Source organism: Paroedura picta, chromosome 13 (genome assembly GCF_049243985.1).
Source record: "Paroedura picta isolate Pp20150507F chromosome 13, Ppicta_v3.0, whole genome shotgun sequence".
NCBI classification, from domain to species: Eukaryota; Metazoa; Chordata; class Lepidosauria; order Squamata; family Gekkonidae; genus Paroedura; species Paroedura picta.
In genome coordinates, this window is record NC_135381.1 from 35,277,690 (window position 1) to 35,304,344 (window position 26,655).

Below are 26,655 nucleotides of genomic sequence, written 5' to 3' on the forward strand. Positions count from 1 at the left end.
GCTTCTGTCAGAGGACTCCTCTCCCAGACAAATGGCAGGCCTGTGGAAAGCATGGTGGAGTTGCAGCCAACTTCGCACACACGCATACACATTACCAAGGATCACAGCCTGCAGTGCCAGTGTCGGCGGGTTCTCGCATGCATTCTGTACACTCAACATGCTCCCCCATAGGATGAGATCATGAGACTCTCTCCCATGTTTTACAGTGGCTGATAACACAGCAGAGAATCCCCTGGTGAGCAGCAGTATGGAAAAGGGGGGCTTTGCAACTCCTTCTCAGTTTCAAAACACGCCTGCTGAGTTTCAACACTGGGTATTCCTTCTTTGCTCGCCTTCCATTTTATTCAATAGACTAACACCGAAGTCCATTCACAAAACCTGTAGCCCATGTATTTAAATGGAAGGCACTTTTATTAGGGATGCCAGAAGCTGTTTAATTTTGCCCTCGTTGTCTAGGCTCTCTGGACTTACAGATCATCATCTAATTAACATCTTGCTTGCAGATAAAGACAATTCTATCTCTTACAAAGTTTTGCTACACTGCCAGCAGAATGCGGAAATCCTTGGTTATTTTTGATACTGAGTGACCTGGCTGTCAAAATGCTGTGATAATGTTTGTGGCTTTGTTTATATCCTGATGCTGACTGTCCTGACTGTTAAAACGCTGTAACAATCTATGTGGTTTTATTCATACTTTGATGCTGGTCAATGACCTTAAATAAATTGTCTGTCTGTCTGTCTGTCTGTCTGTCTGTCTGTCTGTCTGATGGAAGGCACTTCCTGGACACTACTGTGCAGATGCAATAGCACAATTGTGGAATTTTGTTTTTTTTTAACTTTGGATACCACCCCCTAACATTTCACAAGTGATGTTTCATACTGATCTATAAAAGGGTGAGTTTTTTTTAATTGTAGCTGCAGAATAAATACACCGGATGAAAAAGAATGGGGAATAAGGTGGGCATGGAATCTGAAGTCAAGATTAAAGGCTTGATGATGATGATGATGATGATGATGATATCCGTTCAGTCGTGCCCGACTGAAAGTCTTCGCCGTGTGCCCCTGTCTCTGACTGCTTCTTTCAGTTGGTTCATGGTCATCCCTGAATCGGCTTTGATCGTGTCGAGCCAGCGGATCCTTTGGTGACCACGTTTCCTTTTGCCACTGACCTTGATTTTTCTAGCAAGTTTGATCGCATGATGTGTCCAAAGTAAATGAGCTTTAGCTGTAATATCTTGCCTTCTAATGACATAGTTGGTTTGCTCCTCTCTGAAACTATCTTGTATGTTATTTGTTTTATAAAAACTTTGGATACCACCCTCTAACATTTCACAAGTGATGTTTCATGCTGATCTATAAAAGGGTGAGTTTTTTTTTAATTGTAGCTGCAGAATAAATACACCGGATGAAAGAGAATGGGGGAATGAGGTGAGCATGGAATCTGAAGTCAAGATTAAAGGCTTACTGCTCTGAAGATCTGCAGCAAAAGGAGCATGCGTTATGGCCCAAAGAATTATCATTCACAGGACAGGAGGGCGGGACTCATAACCAGAGAAAGTCATTGTCCTCATGTCTCTGTGTTCCAGGCTGGAGGCATCTTGAAAGACTGAACTACTGGGGAAACAATGAAGTTCACAATGCCCTTCTGACTCTGTGGTTGGAGTACTTTGGGATGTGTCACTGTCTGTCCTTACAAGATAAGTCTCTGGACAGTACAATTTGTCTACCATAATCTGCAACCTCGCAGAGTTCGATGGACTATCAATCCTAGATGAAGACGACGATCCTACTGGTCTACTTTTGTTATCAGTTTCACAATCCCAGGTGTGGGAGATGCAGCTGGTCTCTGTATCATGAGGAAGAAGTCTTGCTGATGGAGATGGAGATGGATGTGCTGAAGATCCTGTGAGCTCTGGAGCAGGTCTGTAACTCTCATCTATCGGATATTCCAGCTCTTCTGAGGAGAGGACGTCACTGCTCAAGTTGCTGGCGTCGAAGCCCCTGGCACAGTAAGTACTCCATACCTGGACACTGCAACCTCTTGGGAGTAGCTGCGATGCTGTGTTGGTTTCAAAGTGTAGCTCCTCAACTGAGCTAGGAGAAATGCAATCCTCTTCAATGTGAAGGAGAGGAATCAAAGGAGTATTGAGAAATGTCTGCGGACAACCATCAGTTTGTCAGTCTAATGAATCAGAAAGAATGTAATAAGTCAGCAATAAACATTTCAGGAGGACAGTGGATGTGTCTCAGTGGCAGAGCACCTGTTATGCACACAGAAGGTCCCAGGTTCAATCCTTGGCATCTGCTGTTAAAAAGGATCATACAAATAGCCACAGATGCAGGAGAGCAGCTGCCAGTAAGTAGACAGTACTGACCTTGAAATTCCAAGGATCCGATTTGGGGCCAATCTAGATATGACAGCATCCATGTAGTTGACATGTGAATGACGATACCATTTTCAAGCCTAATATGAGCAATTTGAACATGATGGAAGACCTTGATCCTGATCCACAGCACAGCAGGAGGAGGTGCTCTTGTTCCCCTTTGCTCCTTTTCACATGCTAAAATGGGTTGTCGTCCCCCCCCACCTCAGCTGCCCCTTGAAAAGATGAGGGAACAAGAGCGACTTGTCCCACTGTACTGTGAGTTTGATCAGGATCAGGCCTGTGCAGCACTTTTAAATTGCCTGTCCTGGGCTTTAAAACAGTGGCAGTTGCCATAGGTCAGACATATGAAGGTCATCACATCTAGTTTGGTTCCCGGTATTAGGCTGATTCATGCATTCATGTAGCAAAACAGTGTCCTGGAACAATCACATTATTCAGAATTCTGAAATGTGTGGGTTCCTAGTGCACATTAGTCATACCTTCAGCCTTAATACAAAATGGCAGCCTGAAATCTAATTACTGGCTTCTTTATTTTATGTTTCCAAATGTTTCAATTGAAACTGTTCATTATGGTAGAAATAAGTGTTTGAAGTATGTCACCTGGCTGGACAGAATACCTTCTGTTACATTCAGGTGCATAACCATGTTGGTCTGAATTAAAACAAAGTTTTGAAAGTCCAACGGCACCTTTAAGACCAACAAAGTTTGATTCTATGCGTGAATTTTCATGTGCGTGCACACCTCCTCACACCTCTGTTGCAGTGTAAGTGACTTTTGGTTCCCACTTGGGAGAAAGTTAGGGCATAAATATCTAAATAAACCCAACACACAAGCAAAAAGCTATTTAACGACCATCTAGGCAAAAAAAACAATATGAGTATCTACACTTTTGTTCCTACCAGGACAGAAGCAGCAAGTCTTTTTTTCCCAACCATTTCTTGATTCCCACATCTGCTTTCTTTAGTAACCTTTCTTTAGTTAGATCAATAGTCTTATCAGCAGCTCAAAGAACCCATGCTGTTTATCTTTGAAAACTGAACAAGGCATTCCTATCTAGGAAATCATACTCTGTGATGACTCCCCTCTAAAGTAGGAGTAAACAGCCCTGGCATACATACTGAAGAGCACCCCCAGCAGGCTGGCAAGGGCTGCCTCAACAACCAAGTTGAATTCTTGAGGTGCTGATGATGCATGTAGGGCAGCTAGGTCCGAGGTCAGCCCCTGAGGCACTGGCAGTGCCATTGAGGCCCGGTTGTCACTGGCTAACTCCTGGTTTCTTCCCTTTTGTTTCTCACCATGTCAAGATCTTCATGGGTAGATACATTTTTCTGTCCACACCTGGGCCAAACAATTCCCTATCTGTGGTCTCAGGTTTAAATATCTATTCAAAGAAGGGTCAAAAACTCAACTCAGAAATGGAATTAGATACCCAAATGGATACCCACATATATTTAAAAAACAAAATATACATTTAATATTACAATGCATTATTTATTATTATTCCTTTATTTATTGTATGACAAAGAGCCTCTTGTGACACAGGGTGGTAAGGCAGCAGACATGCGATCTGAAGCTCTGCCCATGAGGCTGGGAGTTTGATCCCAGCAGCCAGCTCAAGGTTGACTCAGCCTTCCATCCTTCCGAGGTCGGTAAAATGAGTACCCAGCTTGCTGCGGGGTAAACGGTAATGACTGGGGGAAGGCACTGGCAAACCACCCTGTATTGAGTCTGCCATGAAAACGCTAGAGGGCGTCACCCCAAGGGTCAGACATGACTCGGTCCTTGTACAGGGGATACCTCTACCTTTACCTTATTGTAAGGCATGTGTGTAATATAGCCAGGAGATCCTAGGATTGTCTGGAAGCCAGGCAAGAGACGCTCAGAGCTGGTTTGCCATTGCTTGTCTCTGCACAGCATTAGCTACCCTGGAATTCCTCAGCTTCAAGATGTGACAAGTTCAGACTAACCAAGGTCATCCAAGATAGCACACTACAGGCACTGGCACCTTTTCAAGAAACTGCTACCCTTTACTCACCAGTGATTTGGGAAAGGTGGTTTTTGATCGGTCCGGCATCGTGAGACACTTGAAGAAGACTCCAACCGTGATGCTTAACAGGATGAGTCCAGACACAATGACAGTTATCGTAACAGAAACGATCTTACCTGCAAACAGATCCAGATAGCATTAATGGGAAAAATATGATTGGCAGAGAGGACGGTGTTTCTTCAGTGGGGAAGGAATGCTTTTCAGGGGAGCATGTGGAGAGTGTTTTAAGCGTCACATAGATCTGGAACGGGCAAACTTACTAACTTTTCAAGATACACCTGAGAATCCTTAGACATGAGTTAACTCTTGAGTTAATAATATACCCCCTGGGGCAGTTTCGGCTTGGGAAAATTGTATGGGGAGGGGAGGCTGAAGCTGCTACCTTCCTCTGCACCTTAATCCTAGGTGAAAACTGCACGGAGCTTTTATTCCAACCCCAGATCGATTCAGTCCCTGCCCTCTACACAGAATGCAATTTCCGTTTGGATTTGGGGCGATTTAAAATTTCCTTCTGCAGCAGGAAGGATTGATCCAGAGTGACCCTACCTTTATTGTGCGATATCTTAGAGTGCTTTTAATCCTGAATATATTATAAAATCGCAGTGTTTTGAATCGGGGCTCTCCTCCGTGGTAGAGGACCTGTGATTGGCCACAGGGGGTCATGTGATGAATTTGCCTTAAAGGAGAATACCCTAATTTCTCTCAACTTCTGTCGGTCCTGGATTTTTTCTCCCTTCTCTGCCTTTTTCGATTCTCCCCCCCCCCCCCCAAGAAAAGAAAGAGGCTCCCTGCTTGGCTCCTCTCCCCCCGCCCTTCAAGAAAAGAAAGAAAGAGGCTTGGCTCCCCTCCCCCCTTCTGAACTACCCTAACCATGTGAAGAAGACTTTCCTGTTTCAATGGGGAGGGGGGGGGAAGAGGAAGATCTGAGTTCAAATCGCTCTGAATTCAACAGGATTGACAATGGAATAAACAAAGTAAGTGCAGACTCTGCCCTAAACTGAGTCAGGCACTGTAAACTTTGTTTCCTGGATGTAATGTCTGTTATAAGTCATCAGATCACAGCAAGATCACTGGCTCCTGCCAAACATATCTAGATCGGGGTAGTCAACCTGTGGTCCTCCAGATGTTCATGGACTACAATTCCCATGAGCCCTTGCCAGCGAATGCTGGTCTAGATCACTTCTCTAACAGCAGGTAAGTTTTGGTTCAGGTTCAGTTAGATAGTAAGTCTGGAGCAATATCTTCCAAGATTCACATGAAGTTACATCAGAGAGGGAGCCTGTTTTGCCTAGCCAACTGGGGATTTGACCCAGGGGCTCCAACTACAATACCACACAAGCTCCCAACAAACCAGGAGCCTTTATAAAACAAAGCAGCGTTACCCATTACCCAACCACCACCACCACCACCACTCTTACTTGCTGGTTGACCAGGCATCTTGATGCATTGTATGGACTCCTCAGTTGGCTGATCCTTTGCCTTGACTTTAACACAATAATGGGTATCGTATGTTAAATGACAATAGGTGTGTTTTTTAATTGTGCTTTCCGTAAACTGGAGATTTATCTTGGGGAGAAAGAAGCATAGGATGTCAATTTGGGTTTTTGGATTTTGAACATGCACACACAAACACACACATGCTCAGTGGCAATTCCCTTGCTATTTCTAGTAATACATTCTTCTTGGAAATCTTTAGGCATTACTGCAGGCAAACCAGAATCACACAGCAATATAGAAAAACTACAGGACTCCATGTTGCTCATGTCCCCTCGTGGGGAATTTCATCTTTGCCATAAACTTCACTCAAAGCCCCATCTCTCAACCCTAGAACTGCTAACTGCTAACTCCAACAATGGAGATCATATCCTCAAGAGAGAATGGCTGTTTGGAATAAACAAAGAATCCTGCCCTACCCAGGGGCTACCCTCCTCCCCAAATCTCCAAATCACCTCCTAAGGAGGTGGTGAGCTCCCCCTCACTCCCCTCTTCAAGCAAAGGTTGGATACTTTTCTTGGATGCTTTAGGATGCTTTGGGCTGATCCTGCGTTGAGCAGGGGGTTGGACTAGATGGCATGTATGGCCCCTTCCCACTCTAGGATTCTATGATTCTGTGATTCTATGATTCTAAGTATTTCTTAACCCAGGGCAGGCAGCCCTACACAACTCCCATCAGCAATGTGGGGGTAACAACACAGATGTACCATGCAGGATAGTTCTGAGGATTATGCCAATGAGATATTATATGAAAGCCCTGTATAAATGCTATATATTTCCAGTTCTTATATTTGCCAGTTATAACGAGCACGTTCCTGTCCCTCATGGGTGTGCAAAGCCAAGCTTGAAAGAATATTGCCAGTGCTGATCAAAACCTCTCTTCTGAACCGCAATGAACTCTTGGCAAATAAACCATGTGGAAAATCTTGTCTTAAAAGGTCCTTACTTGTGACTGGTGTCTCCTAAGAATCAGTGGGATCTGAGCTCTCTGCTCCTCAAAATCTCCTCCCATGCAAGAGTCTTTCTGTTTCAGCTGGATTTTCCCATTACCAATAGAATTCAGAAATAAGGGTAAAAGAGCACCCAGGAAAAGGGAGAAAAATAAACAAGTGCAAGGTTCATTTGTTTCAATGAAGACCCCAGTCCATAAAAGGTTAAGAAGAGGCAGGACAAGAAAAACAAGAGAGGGGAAGAAGAAGAAGAAGAAGAAGAAGAAGAAGAAGAAGAAGAAGAAGAAGAAGAAGAAGAAGAAGAAGAAGAAGAAGAAGAAGAAGAAGAAGAAGAAGATTCTTATATGCCGCTTTTCTCTACCCGAAAGAGATTCAAAGCGGCTTCCCTTTCCTCTCCCCACTGCAGACACCCTGTGAGGAGAGTGAGGCTGAGAGAGTCCTGATATCACTACTCGGTCAGAACAGCTTTATCAGTGCTGTGGGGGAGTGCAGGATCGAACTGGCATGCCAGATTGGAAGTCCGCACTCCTAACCACTACACCAAGATGGCTCTCCAGAGAGAGAGGGAAAGGCTTGTCACAGGGGAGCTAATCTGCCTTGTCAGAGGCAAGCAAGTCTAGGGAGAGACACTAAAGCAGGAGATCTTGAGGGGAAAACCTGGATTCAGGGGTCATCCAGCTGGCTGCACGTGGAGGAGCAGGGAATCAAACCCAGCTCGCCAGGTTAGAAAATTCCAGTCTTAACCATGATACCAAATTGGCTCAAGACGTTGATTCAAGAGTGCAAAGATCGGCTGACATCACACTAACCCTGAATTCAACTCCATCTTACTTACTTTCTCGTTCTCAACCTTGTCCCGATCTCTGAAGAGGGTCATTTGGTACTTCAAATTCCGTATGTATTGAAACAATTCAGAAGAGTTCTTGACTGATGGTGGAATAGGAGGCAAAGAGATGACCACTGTAAGATCGCTATCTATGGCATCAAGAGACAGGCCAAGAGGGCCAACGACAGCTGGGAAGAAGGAGGAAGAAAGGAAGAGAGAGAGAGAGAGAGAGAGAGCTGTCAGGCTCCCTTTCATCCATCCATACACCATGTAGATTTGGCCATCTCCACCTCTTTGCTTCAGGTGTACTCAGCCTTTCTAATGTCACCACTTCCTCAATGACCTTTTTCTGGTCCTTTTTCTGCTCCATTTCTGGCTTTTAGAAAACAAGTCGCTGTTTGCTTTAAATAAATCAAACAGAAGTATGATGAGTCATGGTCCTTCTGTATCACTTTGATACTGTCTGTCTGTTGATTGGGGGGAGGGATATGGCCCCTAATCTCAGAATGAAACGGAGAAGAGTTGGTTTTTATACCCTGATTTTCACTACCCAAAGGAGTCTCAAAGCGGCTTCCAATCGCCTTCCCTTCCTCTCCCCAAAACAGACACCCTGGAGATAGTGGGCTGGGAGAGCTCTAAGAGAGCTGACTGGGCAATGGTAACCTGGCAGGATTCATGTAGAGGAGCAGGGAATCAAACCCAGTTCTCCAGATTAGAGTCCACTGTGCCTGACTGCTAAACCAAACTGGCTCTCGTGTATACCTGAAGAACACTTGAAGTTACCAGAGTGGAGACTGCCAGTCTCCCTAAGTATCGTGCCAGAAGAAACATGGAATGAATACCTCAAAGTGCATCATCCATCAAAGCAGGGAATAGGAAAATGTACAGTAGGTTGGATAAAAAGAACGTTTTTATTGGACAGAGGGGACATTTGGATGATAAGAACATACAAATCAGACCAATAGGCCACCTAGTCCAGTATCCTGTCTCACACAGTGGATAAACAGTTCCCCTGATATCTACTCTGGGATTCAGAGATTTAGTGCCTCTGAAAATGATAGTCCCCCCACCCCAGTCACCATGGCTGATAGCCACTGTTAGGCTTATCCACCATGAATCTATCTAATCCACCTTTAAAGCTGTCTTTTCCTGTAGCCACATCCCTGAGTAGCAAATTTAACGTTTTCATCACTCTCTGTGTAATGTAGAATGTCCAGCCTGAATCTACTGCCCATCAGCTTCATTGGATGCCCTCAAGTTCTACTGTTTTGAGAGTGGGAGAAAAATTTTCTCTTCTTTCAACTCTCTCCACGCCATACCCCCAGTCTGGGGACCGAGACCGGTCTGTGGACCAGTACCGGGCCGCAGCTCCTCTTCGTCCTCCTCCCTGGCTGCTGCCTCGGGGGTTGCCCTGCCACTCTGCTGCCAGCTCACCTTTGGTGCTCCCCAGCAGCCGCCATGGCTGGGGCTCCCCCTCGGCGTGGCACTGCGCAGCTGCTGCTGGCAGCACTCCCCAGTGGGCGGCGGGAAGTCAGGGGCGCCGGCAGGAAAGCAAGCGGAGCAGGGGCTCAGTTGGTGGTGATGTCCCTCGGCAAAAGACTACCCCCCCCCGGGCCTCAGTAAAATTGTCAAGCGTTGACTGGTCCCTGGTGATAAAAAGTTTGGGGACCACTGCCATACATAATTTTGTAACTCTCTATTGTGTCCCCGCCCTTTAGTCATCACTTTTCTGACCGAAGAAGAGTTCTAGTCTTTTCAGCCTTTCCTCATATAGAAGGTGCTCAAACTTCTAATCATCTTGGCTGCCCTGCCTAAACCAGCCAATCAAATCCCTCGAATTCAGTTGTAGAGGGGACTGATTGGCTGTTTTCGCAAAGAATTATCATATGGCTGTATTTGGATGCGGTGATATAGTTTACTAACGTAACAGGATTAACTTTTGCTTATATATTCCCACTGTCATGATGGTCAGTTCATAGTCTGAGGAAGAGTGCTTGCACTCGAAAGCTCACGCCTGGAATAAATCTTTGTTGGTCTTAAATGGGCTACTGGACTCTGATTTTGTTTTGCTGAACAAATTCTGAAATAAGTTGATGATGATGTTATCCATTCAGTAGTGTCTGACCCTCAGTGATTCACCATGCCCTCCTGTCAATGACTGCTTCTTTTAGTTGGTTCATAAGTTAACGTGTCGCAAATTAGCTTCCTCTGCCACATAACTTCTGCCCAGTCTGAATAATTTGGACTGAAAATTGCAGGGAACTTTCTGTTGTGCAGAAAGTTCATGTTCATTTCTGAATCAGCAACAGCCAATTTTTTTTTAATTAGGCGGGGCTGTGAGTCAGTGTGAGAGCATTTACTTTGCATGCCAGACACCGACCTCAGTCCCCAGTATCTCTTCTTAAAAGGACCAGGTGGTAGGTGATGTAAGATGACCTCAAGGTAAGACCCTGGAGATTCTGAGCCAGCCAGAATAGATAGTGCTGAGCTTGATGGACCAAGGGCCTGATCCAGTCAAAGGCTTTATCGTGCATTCATTTACGTAAATATAAATTTACGTACATTGTGAACGTCAGCTTTTCTGGAAGATCCTTTTGGAACTCTCCACTGATTGAAAAAGAAGAATTGGTTTTTATACTCCGCTTTTAACTCCACAAAGGAGTTGCAAAGCGACTTACAGTTACCTCACCCAAACACCCTCTGAGATAGGTGGGGCTGAGAGATTTCTGACAGAACGGCTCCAACAGGACTTTGACTAGCCCAAGGCCACCCAGCTGCCTGGAATGGGGAAGCAAACCTGGCTTTCCAGATTAGGGGCTGCCGCTCTTAACCAATACACACAGATAACTGAGCAAATACTGGAGTGATGAAGATTAATAGGCCAGATTAGGTTTATACAAGCAGGTCTGCTATGAGTGGACAAGACCTTTCCCACTAGTCAAGGATCTATTCAGCATCCTTCTCCAATCCTCAGCCAAGAGAGGTTTCCTTACCGTCTTTACGGAACTGCAGCGAATTAGTAGAAACCCAATCAGACAGTCTGACTCCATCGTGTGCTCTCACTCTGGCTTGATAGATTTCATATGGAGTTGACAGCGGAAGGTCACACCTCTGGGTCTGTCTTGTCTTGGTTCCTTGACACGATGTGACTTTGGTCCAGTTAGGAGAGCTGTTGAACAGATGCAACAGTTTAATGAGATCCCCTTACTCAGTCTCTGCTGGGGAAGAAGAAGAGTTGGTTTTTATACACTGCTTTTCACTACCCCAAGGAATCTCAAAGTGGCTTCCAATCGCCTTCCCTTCCTCTCCCCACAACATACTCCCTCTGAGGTAGGTGGGGCTGAGAGATTTCTGAAAGAACTGTGACTTGTCCAAGGTCACCCAGCTGTCTGCATGTGGAGGAATGGGAAGTCAAACCCAGCTCTCCAGATTAGAGTCCACTGTTCTTAACCACTACACCACACTGGCTCTCAATGGAAGCTCCCACCACAGGATTCCTGGAAGCAAAAAAGCAAAGTAGAAACACCACAGCTTTGGAAGATAAGAGCTCTACTCAGTCAGATCAAATATCCGTCTAGTCTAGCTTCCTGCTTCCCCGCTGTCCTAGGGCTGCCAGTCTCCATGTAGAGGCTGGAGATCTAGAATTACAATCAGAGTCCAGTGGCACCTTTAAAACCAACAAAGATTTATTCAAGGCGTGCACTTTCGAGTGCAAGCACTCTTCCACAGACTATGAACTGACCATCATGACAGTGGGAATATATATATATTGTCATGTCTGTTTGTGCCCTAAAGATATACTTCACAAAAGGACAAAGATCACAGCATTTGTGTACTTCAGCTTTGTACAAGAAATCAAGAATCTCCATACCCGCTGCTTGTGCCGTACTTCTGCCTTGACTCTACGTTGTACTGTGTGTTGTTGGTGAAGTCCAGAGATGGCTGCCAGGTCAAAATCAGGAGGAAGTTCTTGAATATTAAAGTCACATTTTGTGGAGGACCTAAAAGGTTCTCTTGAACTGAAGAAAGCAAAAAAACCCCCACAAAAATTAGGTAAGAATTAAAAATAAAATCACCCAAGACTTGTTCGATTCTCAAGGGGTGGGGTGGGGTGGGGGGAAGCTATCAACCTCTTTCTAGTTATACGTTTAAATATGGAGAGAGAATCTCCTTAGAACTGAGCCAAAAAGAAGAGGGAAGACAGAGAGACCATTGCACAAAATATTCTATTGTCCCGAGTTTGAGGGACACAAAAGAATGGTAATCTGCGTCCACATAGCAAGGATTCTGTTCTTCTTTCATAGCTGAAATAATTGGATTGGTAAGAGAACATCCATGCATGACTTTTTAATGCACTTTTCCCCTACCCCCCACCACCATGCCTTAAGAGGGTTTAAAAAAAAAAACTAAATCAACAATTTCTATAATGCTATAGTATTGTAGTGCTATAGCTATTATGGATTTAAGAAACATTCAGAAAGCCCTCTAGGTCAGTGGTTCTCAACCTTCCTAATACCGCAACCCACTTTGGGTTGCCAAGGCCACTGCCACTGCTGCCACCGCTGCCAGTGACTGCGGCATGGCGGCAGCAGCGGCCTTGGCGACCCAAAGGGAGTCACGTCATTAGGAAGGAAAGAAAATGATAAAAGGAGGAAGGAAGGAAGGAAGGAAGGAAGGAAGGAAGGAAGGAAGGAAGGAAGGAGGGAGGGAGGGAGGGAGGGAGGGAGGAAGGAAGGAAGGAAGGAAGGAAGGAAGGAAGGAGGGAGGGAGGGAGGGAGGGAGGGAGGGAGGGAGGGAGGAAGGAGGGTGGGTGGGAGGGAGGGAGGGAGGGAGGAAAGGAAGGAAGGAGGGAGGGAGGGAGGGAGGGAGGAAGGAGGGAGGGAGGGAGGGAGGGAGGGAGGGAGGGAGGGAGGAAAGGAAGGAAGGAGGGAGGGAGGGAGGGAGGGAGGGTGGGAGGAAAGGAAGGGAGGAAGGTAGGGAGGGAGGGAGGAAGGAAGGAAGGAAGGAAGGAAGGAGGGAGGGAGGGAGGGAGGGAGGGAGGGAGGGAGGGAGGAAGGAAGGAGGGAGGGAGGGAGGGAGGGAGGGAGGGAGGAAGGAAGGAAGGAAGGAAGGAGGGAGGGAGGGAGGGAGGGAGGGAGGGAGGAAGGAGGGTGGGTGGGAGGGAGGGAGGGAGGGAGGGAGGGAGGAAAGGAAGGAAGGAAGGAGGGAGGGAGGGAGGGAGGGAGGGAGGAAAGGAAGGAAGGAGGGAGGGAGGGAGGGAGGGAGGGAGGGTGGGAGGAAAGGAAGGGAGGAAGGTAGGGAGGGAGGGAGGAAGGAAGGAAGGAAGGAAGGAAGGAAGGAAGGAAGGAAGGAAGGAGGGAGGGAGGGAGGGAGGGAGGGAGGGAGGGAGGGAGGGAGGGAGGGAGGGAGGGAGGAAGGAAGGGCAACTTAGGCTTAAAGGTGACATAGGCTGTTCACCCCCTTCTGCCCAGTGGTCCCCTCCTACCTGCCAGCACAACCACCTTAGTGGGAGTCCTGTAGGTGGCCCAGATGAGGCCTGGGCGTTCTGCCCACCTACAGCCACCCAAGGGGGAGGCTTAAAGGTGGTGTGGGCAAAGCCTGGCTAGTCCTCTTCCTGCCTGCATGAGCAGCCACCCGAGCGCAAGGCTTTGAGGTGGACATGGATCACATGCAGGCAGGTAGCTGGTGGCGAGGCATCACATTATGGGTCCCCCTCTCTCCCCTGGCCCTCCTCCCTGCCTCCTCATGGAGGCGGCCCCCCACGGTGCCTAGGCTGGGGCTTGCCTCCCCTTCCCTCCCAGGTTCCGCCCACCGGTGGCAGTGGAGGCATGGCAGTGGTGGTGTGGCAGCGGCAGCGTGGCAACGGTGGTGGCGGTGGCTTTGGTGACCCCTGGGAGAAGGCTTGATCAACCCCCCTAGGGGTCACGACCCCCATGTTGAGAACTGCTTCTCTAGGTGTATTAGGAAAAATGGTTGCTGCTGCCAGAAAGAAATAGAAGAAGAAGAAGAAGAAGAAGAGTTGGTTCTTATATGCCGCTTTTCCCTACCCGAAGGAGGCTCAAAGTGGCTTACAGTCGCCTTCCCATTCCTCCCCCCACAACAGACACCCTGTGGGGTGGGTGAGGCTGAGAGAGCACTGATATCACTGCCCGGTCAGAACAGTTTTATCAGTGCCGTGGCGAGCCCAAGGTCACCCAGCTGGCTGCATGTGGGGAAGCGCAGAATCGAACCCGGCATGCCAGATTACAAGTCCGCACTCCTAACCACTACACCAAACTGGCTCTCCAAAATCTATACCTTCCTAAATGGACAATTAATACATCTGGAATACAATCTCTGGGGGAAATCAGAGTAAACCACATTAGATAAAAACAAGTATCAAGGATGAGAAAACACGAACAAGAGACAATTAGGAGATGATATCATGTAGATTCTTCTCAAAACAGCACCCCGGTTTCGAAGTCATGGGAAACAACAAATCAGAGGCATCTGCTACTCAGCCAGTCCAAGATAAGTGGGCTGTAAGGACAGCATAGTGACAAAAAGGCCCTAGCCCTGGCCGTGGTTGTATCTCCCGGGGACCAGGGACCTCCGACAGATTCAAACCCACAAAGAGCTCTACGGGGAGCATAAAGAGACAAGCAGTTATGCAGGGCGCAGGACATATGGTCTTGAAAGTACAAACCAAAGCCTTAAACCTGATCCGGAAGCAAACCAGTAACCAATGCAGCTGCCTCAGTACAGGCTGGATGTGAGCCACCAAAATGACCCTGCGAAGACTTTAACAACCGCATTTTGGACCAATTGCAAATGGTCAGAGATAAGGGCAGGCCAGCATAGAGCGAGTTACAGAAGTCTAGTGTAGAAGTGATCGTTGTATGGATCACGGCGGCCAGGTGTTCTGGGGAGATGGTGAAATGCCACTTGGGCTACCCTCGTGATCTGAGCCTCCACGGATAAAAAGACGTCAAAGATCACCCCTAAGTTCCTGGTGGATGGTACAGCCATAAGCTGCACCCCATCCAGGGAGGGTAATTGAGCTTCCTGCTCCTGCCCCTTTCTACCCAGCCACAGAACCCCCATCATGGAGCGGTTGAGTTTCAATCGAGACTACCTAAGACATCCAGACACTGCTTCCAAACATCTGGCAAATTTTTTTTATTGGGTGGGAGGAGTCCAGCTGGCCATCCATCAGGAAATAACAGCTGGGTGTCAAAAGAAAAGAGGAGGAACAGTGAAGAAGACATAAGGTAAAGGTATCCCCTGTGCAAGCACCGAGTCATGTCTGACCCCTGAGGTGACGCCCTCCAACGTTTTCATGGCAGACTCAATACGGGGTGGTTTGCCAGTGCCTTCCCCAGTCATGACTGTTTACCCCCCAGCAAGCTGGGTACTCATTTTACCGACCTCGGAAGGATGGAAGGCTGAGTCAACCTTGAGCCGGCTGCTGGGATCGAACTCCCAGCCTCATGGGCAGAGCTTTCAGACTGCATGTCTGCTGCCTTACCACTCTGCGCCACAAGAGGCTCTGAAGAAGACATAGGGGGAAGGAAATGAAGGCACAACAAATCTTTGAAAAGGAAAAAAACTTTGTTCAGAGGAATGATATATAATCATTATGTGCACATCCAGTCGATTTCTTCATTTAATCCTCGTGGTGTAAGTGTTCCCAAAGTGAATACCCAGAATCTCTCCCTTTTTTAAAAAAAAAAGTCTCTGTTGAGAGGACAAACCCGGCAGTTGCTCAACAACCCAGAAGCTAAGTTCCTTATTTTTATGCGCCGATATCTTTGTATTATTCTTCCCGAACTTCCACAACTCCGCAGGGCCTGCAAAAGGGAGCTCCGCTTGAGGCTGACCGACTCGGAACATCTGCTGGGCCCCCCCTCAGATGCCCCTCCATGACTGAACAATTTGATCTCCCCAGTGTTGCTGCTATTCATGTTGTGTTGTGAACTGCTACATGATAGATTGTGTTAGGATGTTCTACTGAAGTGTTATATGTTATAGATTGTTATACTGTTCCATGTAAATTTATGCAATGTTCCATGTAAACCGCCCAGAGCCACAAAGAATGGGCAGTATAAAAATCCAAATACATACATACATACATACATACATACATACATACATACATACATACATACATACATACATACATACATACATACATACATACATACATACATCAATTTGGGTGTATATGCTGTTGTATGTTAAGGTGATTACTACCTTTGTTGGTCTTGAAGATGCTACTGGACTTTGATTTTATTGTGCTGCTTCAGACCCACACGGCGACCCATTTGAATCTATCTTGTTTGTAGTTAGTTTTCTAACCTTGGGTATTGACAAAGATTAAGAGCCTCTTGTGGCGCAGAGTGGTAAGGCAGCAGACATGCAGTCTGAAAGCTCTGCCCATGAGGTTGGGAGTTCAGTCCCAGCAGCCGGCTCAAGGTTAACTCAGCCTTCCATCCTTCCAAGGTCGGTAAAATGAGTACCCAGCTTGCTGGGAGGCAAACATTAATGACTGGGGAAGGCACTGGCAAACCACCCCATATTGAGTCTGCCATGAAAATGCTGGAGGGCATCACCCCAAGGGTCAGTCATGACCCGGTGCTTGCACAGGGGATACCTTTACCTTTTACCTTATTAACAAAGATTATCTTACAATGCTTTTGGCCTTTTAGAGGAATACCCCCTATTGACTAGTTAGCCCAAGGAGGTTTGTAGTTCCAGGGCAAGCTGTACTGATGTTTTTAAAGTAGAGTTTTAGAGCGCTTTTTGATATAAATACATATCATATGTTTAACTGTGTTTTTACCATTTTATTGTAAACCGCCACGAATCAACCAAAGCAGCGGCATAAGAATCAAAAAATAAAATTAAATAAAAATAAATAATTTATTTCTCAGAATTTTCTCTTATCCAGTCTTTGGGTACGCGATACTACTAAACAGACCATCAGTCTAACTCAGTGGGACTTTTTTCATATCCCTGCACTCATGTTTTTTTTAATCATATTTATTGCAGTACAGCTTCAATCATCTTGGTCCTGCCTCTTCTCCACCACTTTGGACTCCAGCTGCTTCCTTTTATTTCCCCACCCCCAGTAGCTTCAGATTCCCACCCTATAGTTAGAATGCCCACTCAAGAAACCATCTCCTAACCATTAGCTCTCCCTGGGGACATACTAAATGATCATTGCAAATCGTTGTCAAGAAAAAAAGGTCAACTCTTCCCTGACTTACTGGAATCTCATTTTTCCTGCAATTCTCAGATATGCTGCCCTATTACTATACTGGCTAATACCAAAAGATTAAAAACATTGCACTGATCACATGACCATACCAGATTAAACCAATCTGTAAATTTATTAATAAAATCAGAGTCCAGTGACACCTTTAAGACCCACAAAGATTTATTCAAGGTGTGAGCTTTCGAGCGCAAGCACTCTGTGTCTGACGAAGCACTCTGTGTCTGGACTCGAAAGCTCACACCTTGAATAAATCTTTGTTGGTCTTAAACGTGCTGCTGGACTCTGATTTTATTGTGGTACTTCAGACCGACACAGCTACTCATTTGAATCTGTGAGTTTATTATTTAGCTTCTCCTAGGTCCTGTTGCTTTTTGTTCCTTTTAGCTTGCAATTATCATACCCCCTGTATGGGACAGGAGGCAGAATGGTATCTTGTCAGATCTCAGAAGTTAAGAAGGGTCAATACTCATTTGGGAGACCACCAAAGGAGACTCAGCAGAGAAAGGCAACTAGCTCTGCTTCTCTTCTTGCTTCCAAAGCCCCTTGCAGGGATCACCACTGAGACTCCCTTTGAGTAGTGAAACACTGTCTATAAAAAAAACAACTCTTCTTCTTCCTCTAAGTCAGCTGCAACTTGCCAGTCCATACATACATACATACATACATACACACACACACACACACACACACACACACACACACACACACATACATACATACAACCCTTTTACGGCCACTGCATAATATTTTCAATTTTCCTAAGGGGTGACTGGTCAGGTAATTGTTCCCTCTTTCTCAAAACTTTGTAAGGGCAAAGGTAAATGTCTTTTTGATTTCCCTGTAATCAACTAAAGGCATCAGGAAGAAAAAATAGCAGAGAGAATTTTACAAGCTTCAGACTTACCATGACAGAAAGCATGGCCACGAATGAGCAAAATAACCATCCATAATAACCATGGTCTATCGCCGGAGAAGCTGGATCCACCTCCATCTGTCTCCAGGCCCTTCATTTGAGTCAAGGAGGAAGAGAGAGCAAGGAGAACTCAGGGATAGGCTCTGTGCTGCTCTCCCATCATGTAATCTTCTGAGTGATTTAAAGATCATGTTGGCATTCTTGATTAAACAGACACATTCAAACATGTGGGCAACCCAAAAACAGGTTGGACTTGAGGCATTTCCTTTGAGTGTCGACAACCTGGAAGCAGGCAAGTGGCCAGGATCCAACTCATGACTCATGCACAAGCGTTCCCCTTCAGCACGATTACTGGCTACCACCTGAGTATGTGTGGGAAAAGGGCATTAAATCTGTCCCTTTTCACACACAAACAACTAAGACAGCCCCTGGACTTCTTGCAAAAAGTGGAGAGGAGCAATTCACATACTGTCCATTTTCCCCATCTCCTTTTCCAGCTGCAACACCGGATGGACTGTTTCCTTTCTCTTCCATTTAACTTGTTCTGTAAACAAACTTCCACATCGGGTTGCCAGTGTTGGGTTGGGAAATACGTGGAGATTTGGGTGCTGGAGGGTAACCAAAAAGGTTGAAACAAACAAACAAACAAAAAACCGAATCATAGGATAATGGAGTTGAGAGGAGCTGTACAGGCCATCTAGTCCAACCCCCGGCTCAACGCAGGATCAGCCTAAAGCTGGGATCCTCAGCCTGTGGTCCTCCAGAGGTTCATGGACTACAATTCCCATGAGCCCCTGCCAGCGAATGCTGGCAGGGGCTCATGGGAATTGTAGTCCATGAACCTCTGGAGGACCACAGGCTGAGGATCCCTGGCCTAAAGCATCCAGGATAAATTGCTGTCCAGACACTACTTAAAGACCACTAGTGACCATCTACTTAAAGACCACTAGTGACCATCTCCTTAGGCAGCCTATTCCACTGCTGAACTACTCTGTGAAATTTCTCCCCGATACGTAGTTCTACATTCTACACATAGTTTAAACTCATTACTACCCTCTACTGGCAACACGAACTACACCATGCCCCCCCTCCTTTAGTGACAACCTTTCAAATACTTCAAGAGAGCAATCATGTCCCCTCTCCACCTCCTCTTCTCCAGGCTGAACATTCCCCGGTCTCTCAGCTTTTCCTCGTATGACTTGCCCCCCCAGGCCCCGGATCATCCTTGTCGCTCTCCTCTGAACCCTCTCTGTTTTGTCCACATCCTTTTTGAAGTGTAGCTTCCAAAACTGCACACAGGACTCCAGGTGTGGTCTGACCAACGCATTATACAGCAGGACTATGACATCTGGTGAATTTGATGTGATACCTCTGCTGAGACGATTCAAGACTGCATTCATCTACTTTATCACACCGCATCACACGTTCTATTAATATTTAGCTTACATTCCACGAGTACCACAAGATCTCGCTCACACACACTTCTACCCAGAAGTGAATCTCCTATCCAGTATGATTGCTTATGTGACCTAGAAGTAGAACTCTGCATTTATCCTTATTGAATTGCATATTTGTTCTCATTTGCCCATTTTTCCAGCGGATGTTGCTGAACTCTTATCTCAATATTCTGGGGTGTTCACTCCTCCTCCCAATGAAGCATCATTTGCAGATTTAATTAGAAGTCCCTGTACCCCTTTGTCCAGATAACTGATAAAAATATTGAAAAGTACTGGATCCAGTACCGAGCCCTGAAGTACCCCACTGCTCACCTCCCTCTAATACGATGAAACCCCATTGACAGCTACTCTTTGGTTGTGGTCTTCTAACCAGTTCCCTGTCCACCTAACTATCTGAAAATCCAGTCTGCAGTCCTCCAGTTTACCCATCAGAACGTCATGGGGAACCTTGTCAAGAGCCTTACTGAAATCCAGGTAAACTGAGTTTCTACCCAACATTTTAACTTTGTTAAAATTTGCTCTTTTGCAGTCCAGCCTGTATGTGTGACTTTTATGTACACCTTTTATCTTGTTGATTCTGGAAGGACATGTGGATGCATGGGTGTGTTGTTTGGGTTGTGGTTGTGTGGCTGGACATGAGGACGTGTGATTGCAGAGGGTTATGGCACGGATGGGCACTCAGGATACATGCTTCTTTCACTGTTGCTCCCTAGAAGAGCTGGTTTTTTGTATCATGCTGTTTACTACCCAAAGGAGCCTCAAAGCGGTTTACAAACACCTTTTCCCCTTCCTCTCCCCCCTAAAAGACACCCTATGAGGGAAGTGGGGCTGAGAGGTCTGAGAGAACTGGGAATGGCCTGGAGTCACCCAGCAGGCCTCAGGTGTCTCAATGCAAGGTAGCTATGGTGTTATTTGCCATAGGCTCGTTTCTTCAATATTCCTTACTTTTTTCTTTTTATTAAACTCATGGATATTATTCTTGCAGCTGCAGATATTGGTACATCTTGTTTCTTCCTTTCATTAATGTAAGATTTAGACTGTGCTTTCTGTGATTTCCAATATTGGCATTTATGTGGTACTACTTGAACACATTTTGAACCCAGTGGCATCTTTAAGACCAACAAAGTTTTATTCTGGGTACGAGCTTTCGTGTGCATGCACACTTCCTCAGATGCTATGTCATGTATGCACATGAAAGCTCATACCCAGAATAAAAAGTTGGTTTTAAAGGTGCCACTGGCCTCAATAGTTGTTCTGCTGCTTCAGGCCAATACGGTGACCCATTTGAATGGTACTTTTTGAGTTTCTTGAGCTGTTAGTTATAGAAAAGTAGCAAACAGATCCATAAACAAATGCTTATAGCAGCGGTAGTCAAACTGCGGCCCTCCAGATGTCCACGGACTACAATTCCCACAAGCCCCTGCCAGCATTCGCTGGCAGGGGCTCGTGGGAATTGTAGTCCGTGGACATCTGGAGGGCCGCAGTTTGACTACCCCTGGCTTATAGAGTGCTCCACATAATAATTAACTCAATGTACTACTGCTGCTTATCACTTTCCATGAAAATCAGAATTATGAAAACACGCCTATGACAATTTGCTTGGTGTGGTTTTGCTATACACTCCCATGTCCTGGGGAAATGAAGCCTTCCTAGTCTTTGCATACTCATGCATCCATGCACCCCTTTCTCCTGCTTGAAGCTCTGGGTACATCTGCCAACAGACTGCATCCTTAAGGTGCTACAAGCCTGTCATTCTGAACACAATTACCACTAGGAATAAGTGACACAGATTTTTATCAGCATTAAAAATATTTTATTATTCTTTCCCTACACACCATGCTGAAGATTGGGATACGCATTCCACGTTAAGTGACCCCCATGAATTTCTCTCAAGACTTCCCTAAGTGTCTTATTCTTGAAAAACACCTATGCACTTAAACTTATGTGCATTGTTACCCTTGGAGTCTCAGATCAAAATAAGCACATCCGGATCCCTAACTTCATGAGAACTAGCTGCTCTAGAATCTGGCCACAGGCCCCTGCTTTTAGGAATAAACACAAGAGACGTTAGGAGTTCCAAAATATAGTCACTTCTCTTTAATACCAGCACAATCACATAGGTTTGGCCCAACAGAAACAGTAGATGGCACATTGTTTTTCTGTGCACGCAATCAAGAAGAGAGGAATGATGTAATGAGGGCCCATGGCCAATCAGCATCAAGAGGAAAAATAAAACCCTGAACGAACACAGAGTGTGTCTTGGACCCCAGCAGATTTAAGATCCTGCTCCATGACTGTGGAAGAGAATGGATGCTGTGTATCATGAGCCACAAGGAGATTTACCTAATTTATCAACATAAACCTTGCAAGAGTTAACAGCTGCCCTGCGCATCTGTCCACCTCAGCCCTGAGCTGTACGAAGTCCTGTAGTCAGGCAGATGGCCAGTGCTGGGGACTGGATCAAGTCAAGCGGAGCCCATGAAGAACTGAGGCCGCCAGGAAAGCTCTTTCATCATCGCTCAAGTTTCATTCAAATTACAACCCGGGAGCCCCTGAATCTCCTACAAACAGATCAAGTCTGGTCCGTTCACCAGGAAAAGAAAAAGTGGAAATAGAGGGTTGGAAGTGCAGCTCTGTTGCTGCCTTGGTCAAGACAAAAACAAGACCCGACATAGCTACCTGGTCTCACAGCATGACTCTTTCCAGCCAGAGAGCCAAAAATCCCACCGTTGCATATCCTTTCCCCATATCATTGTGCATCAGTTGCAATGGGGAAAGAAAGAAAAACTAAATATACAGCTTGCCCCCTACCATTTCAGAGGGAGCGCTAAAATGGCGGGATGGCCCCCTTTATCTAGGACCCCCTCCCATTTCAGGCACAGTTGCCTGCCGCTAGATTTGTCGCAGATGGGACGGCCTTCATGTTCCTGCTATCTCTGGATCCCAGGAAAACGGCTTTAGCATGTGCCTGGACAAACCCAGCCTCCGAACTCCTTCTCCAGGTACCGTGCCACGGCCAGGGTCAAGTGGTCATTGTGAGGGCCAGCCACCACTTGGATGCCCAGGGGAAGGCCTTCTCTGCTCAAACCCAGTGGACACTGGGTTACTGGTAAGCCAAGTACATTGAAGATGGCTAAAAGAGAGAGAGAGAAACAGACTTGACTCACATCTCTAATATTCCAAATAATCCATCATATTTTACTCCACTGTTGCCTAGGAGGCAATCTTTGAAACTTTGGAACTTGTTAAAACATTATTTAAGAAGGTACATGTAATATTGGAGCCTCTTGTGGCGCAGAGTGGTAAGGCAGCTGTCTGAAAGCTTTGCCCATAAGGCTGGGAGTTCAATCCCAGCAGCCGGCTCAAGGTTGACTCAGCCTTCCATCCTTCCGAGGTCGGTGAAATGAGTCCCCAGCTTGCTGGGGGGTAAACGGTAATGACTGGGGAAGGCACTGGCAAACCACCCCGTATTGAGTCTGCCATGAAAACGCTAGAGGGCGTCACCCCAAGGGTGAGACATGACTTGGTGCTTGCACAGGGGATACCTTTACCTTTACCTTATGTAATATTGATAGGCAAGTAGAAGAATATTTATTTACTTCATTTGCCCTGCCTTTCCAAAGAAACTTACAACAATCTCCTCTCCTCCATTTCATCCTTGAAATGACCCTACGGGGTGTGAGACTGGGCCAAGGTTATCCAGCAAGCTTCCATGGCAGAGTGGAGGCTCAAACCCAGACCTCACAAATCCTGGCTTTACTCTAACTAGAACACTGCATTTGCTCCCAAAGCTCAGCCCATGACTCTAACTGATGGGGATGAGCTGGAACCAGGGAGAAGCGAAAGGAACCGTTTCAGGCTGAAAGCAGATGGGGACATCAGTTAGCTGTCAGGTTTAAATGGCTGGCAGTCATTTCAGTGGTACCTTTCACTTTTCCTGCTTGGGGGAGCGAAACAGACCATTAAATGGCTCAGAGACATTTAAACATATCAGCTCATGGGCAGACCACCCTGCTCAAGTGTTAGGTTTAAATGGCTCAAACTTCCAACCTGAACCAGACACGAAGACTAAGAAATGTTCAGGGGAGGTACCAAGGTTCAAGGGGCATGAACCAGGCTAGTTTAATAGGAAAATTTGGTTCATACCCATCCCTACTAACCACTGTACTGTCTGTACTTGATCTGAATACCCAAGTATTCATAAATTTCTGGGGCTTAAACAAATGCCAAGAGCCACAGACTAGGGCCACAAGATAATCATAGAGTTGGAAGGGGCCATACAGGCCATCTAGTCCAAACCCTTGCTCAACGCAGGATCAACCCAAAGCATCATTAAGGCACCAGTGTAAACTGCACCATTCTTGCTCGAGATACAAGTATTGTGTGACTGAACTCTATTACACATAGAGATGAAAGTTGTTGTTAGGTGCAAAGTCGTGTCCGACCAATCACGACCCCATGGACAATGATCCTCCAGGCCTTCCTGTCCTCTACCATTCCTCAAAGTCCATTTAAGTTTGAGTAGGTATACACTAAAAGAGCCTCTTGTGGCGCAGAGTGGTAAGGCAGCCGTCTGAAAGCTTTGCCCATGAGGCTGGGAGTTCAATCCCAGCAGCCAGCTCAAGGTCGACTCAGCCTCCCATCCTTCCGAGGTCGGTAAAATGAGTACCCAGCTTGCTGGGGGGTAAACGGTAATGACTGGGGAAGGCACTGGCAAACCACCCCATATTGAGTCTGCCATGAAAATGCTAGAGGGCGTCACCCCAAGGGTCAGACATGACTCGGTGCTTGCACAGGGGATACCTTTACCTTTACCTTTAGGTATACACTATCTGCAAGGCTTGGAGAGAGTAGGAGAGAAGAGATGTGAATGGTTTCATCCTGCTATATGTAGGACGCTGCCAGATGCCAGATACACATAACTGTTGTGAACTGTTACTTGATAGATTGTGTTATGATGTTCTATTGACATTTGTATGTTATAGATTGTTATAATGTTCCATGTAAACTGCCCAGAGCTGCAAAGAATGGGCAGTATAAAAATAAAAAATAAAAAAAACTGAATAAACAAATAAATGAATAAACAAATAAATAAATAAATAAATAAATAAATAAATAAATAAGCAAGCAAGCATCAGCTAGCCTCCAGAACGGACCTCAGAAAGATCTAAATACACATTAAAATGATTTCCTCCACAATCCTGGTATCCCAAATAAACATAAAATCAAATGCAGATAAAAATGTCCTGGTATCCTCAAAGATGACCAGCCGGCGACATTCCAGTTTAACATTCTCACTGAAGGAGCTACTCAAGCCAAGAACTGGGCCATCTGGTCCAATTGGGGTTAACAGAAGGGAAAATAACAGTATGTTTCAGGAGAACCTGACTCTTGGGAGACTCAGAAAACCTTTATTGGCCAAGGAAACAAAACAGATTAAACAATATTACATTCCTATATGGGAGATGTTTCACAGGAGGAATTTTTTAGCTGGGCAGGAATTAGTCTCCCCCATAGAATTAGTTTTTGGCTGGATGTCCAGCCAAAATTCTTTTCTGCAGAACATTTGCTCTCTCTCTAGCCTGTCAGTTCAGTTGGTTCCACTTTAGGCAAGACGACAAAGGACTGCATCAGGTTGGGGATAGGTCAATTAAAGGTTGCATAAAATGCCTAGAAGTAGTTTTGTTGCAATGAATTCATTTAAGGTGCTTTGGTTAAGGACACCAAGGACAGAGTCCTAAGGGTCAGAGGCCTTCCGAAGGTATTGCTAACAACACAAAGAGGCATTCCTTACCTGTGTAGGCAAAATTGAAGGGCATGCCCAGAGGCGCATGGTGCTTGGGAGCCAAGACAGGGTGTGAAGGGTACAGGAAGATACCATCGTCCTTGAGCAGATTCACCAGTTCTGCCTGCAGGCTGCGTCCCATGCTTTCTAGTTTAGTGTTCGCTTTGGGGCTGTAGTTCACAAGCTTCTCACTGATTCCTAGGGCTAGGAAGTTCAAAGGCACAGGCTGTTACCGCAGGGGTGAAAGTGCACACAAGTTCAAGACAAAGCATGCTATGGCATTCACAAAAGGGTTCTGCTAGATCCAAGAACGCTTATGCAAAAGTTTGAAAGTAACAGCCTGGAGGATCCCGGTTTCTTGCCATTAATGATGGAAGCTTTGGGTGATGTAAGGAGCTCCAGAAAGGTCTCCTGTAGGGAAGGGCCATGGCTCAGTGGCAGAGCACCTAGCAGAGGGTCCCAGGTTCAACCTGCAGTATCTCCATTAAAGGGTCTGGCATGAAGTTATGAGCTGCTGCCAGTCTGAGTAGGTAATACTGACTTTGATGAGCCAAAGGTCTGATTCAGTATAAGGCCGTTTCATGTATCCGCTGTCAGGGGAAGAAACAGAAAGACTGGATCTGAACCCGGTTGTGAAACGAGTGAGGGATTCCCTGGCTCTCTAGCTGCTTTGCTCATGGGGTTGCTGCCTTTATCCCTAAAAACAGGTCTCCTGTGTGACATCATGGCTGGACAAGCGTCTGCGAGACCCGGGTTCAAATCCCCTCTTTGCAACAGAAGCTCTCTGAGTGACTTTGGCCTCAATGACTGCCACTCAGCCCAAGCGACTGCACAGGGTGGGGGTTGCAAGAATAAAACACAGGAAGGGAGAATGATCCTGCAAGCAGCTTTGGGTCCTAAGGGGGAAGAAAACGGGTATAAATCTCTGAATAAATGCAATAATATGAACTAAGAACCCTTAATCATGTTCCACAGAAGATTGGCGGGGGGGGGGAGGGATGAGCAAAGCAGCAAGTTGAGTCTTACTATGCCCCCCACAGGGCCTTACGCTGTCATCTTTCCCTTCTTAGGGGTTGTAGAATTGGGTTAGCTATTGAATTTTGCTGCCATTCTTGTCTTAACTTTTGTATTAATTGTATTATGTTTTATTGTGCTTTTATTGTTTTAGGGGATTGGTTTTTATGTGACCCGCCTCGAGCCTCCGGGGGGGAGGCAGGATATAAATTAAATAATAATAATAATAATAATAATAATAATAATAATAATAATAATAATAATAAATACAGCACCCCCTTTGTATCATGAATATTACTACAAGATACAACAAATAAGTGGGTCCTTGCTGAAATTTCTCCAGAAGCTAAAATATCTAAACTGGGACTATTGTCCTTATGAGAAGAGTCACGTGAAAAGACAATAAAGCTAGGAAAAGTTCAAGGCAGTGGGAAAAGAGGAAGGAGACCCAACAGGAGATGGGTTGGTTATCATGGATGATAGCTAAAACCAATGGAAAATTGCAAACATCCAACGGCCTCTCGAT

At 45.9% G+C, this 26,655-nt stretch overlaps 2 protein-coding genes and 1 long non-coding RNA gene across 3 annotated transcripts in view; all 3 read right to left on the minus strand.

Annotated features, from left to right (window-relative positions):
* Window positions 1–951: 951 nt before the first annotated feature.
* Window positions 952–10,750, minus strand: LOC143822916 (uncharacterized). Its single transcript, XM_077308625.1, has 5 exons — window positions 10,698–10,750; window positions 7,714–7,892; window positions 5,853–6,000; window positions 4,423–4,550; window positions 952–2,182 (listed from the first exon to the last, which is right to left on the minus strand). Exons 2-5 carry the CDS (start codon window positions 7,753–7,755, stop codon window positions 2,135–2,137), a joined length of 366 nt encoding a protein of 121 aa, XP_077164740.1. The 5' UTR covers window positions 7,756–7,892; window positions 10,698–10,750; the 3' UTR covers window positions 952–2,134.
* On the minus strand, window positions 10,746–17,961 carry LOC143822917 (uncharacterized). Its single transcript, XR_013226301.1, has 3 exons — window positions 17,865–17,961; window positions 11,576–11,723; window positions 10,746–10,873 (listed from the first exon to the last, which is right to left on the minus strand). It is a non-coding gene; the product is annotated as an uncharacterized LOC143822917 (long non-coding RNA).
* A 3,443-nt stretch (window positions 17,962–21,404) lies between these two features.
* FAAH2 (fatty acid amide hydrolase 2) overlaps window positions 21,405–26,655 on the minus strand; it is a 36,453-nt gene continuing 31,202 nt past the window's right edge. The window contains exons 10-11 of the mRNA XM_077308036.1: window positions 25,125–25,319; window positions 21,405–22,463 (exon numbers count right to left, since the gene is read on the minus strand). Coding sequence (XP_077164151.1) covers window positions 22,288–22,463; window positions 25,125–25,319 — 371 coding nt within the window. The 3' untranslated portion in view covers window positions 21,405–22,287. The remainder of the gene's footprint in view (window positions 22,464–25,124; window positions 25,320–26,655) is intronic.

Coding starts and splice junctions, on each gene's coding strand:
- LOC143822916 (XM_077308625.1), bottom strand. CDS start 7,755: ATGACCCTCTTCAGAGATCGGGACAAGGTTGAGAACGAGAAA. Junction 6,001..7,713: donor ACAAGGTTGAGAACGAGAAA/GTAAGTAAGATG, acceptor TTTCTCCCCAAG/ATAAATCTCCAGTTTACGGA. Junction 2,183..4,422: donor CCACCTTTCCCAAATCACTG/GTGAGTAAAGGG, acceptor CTGATTCATTAG/ACTGACAAACTGATGGTTGT.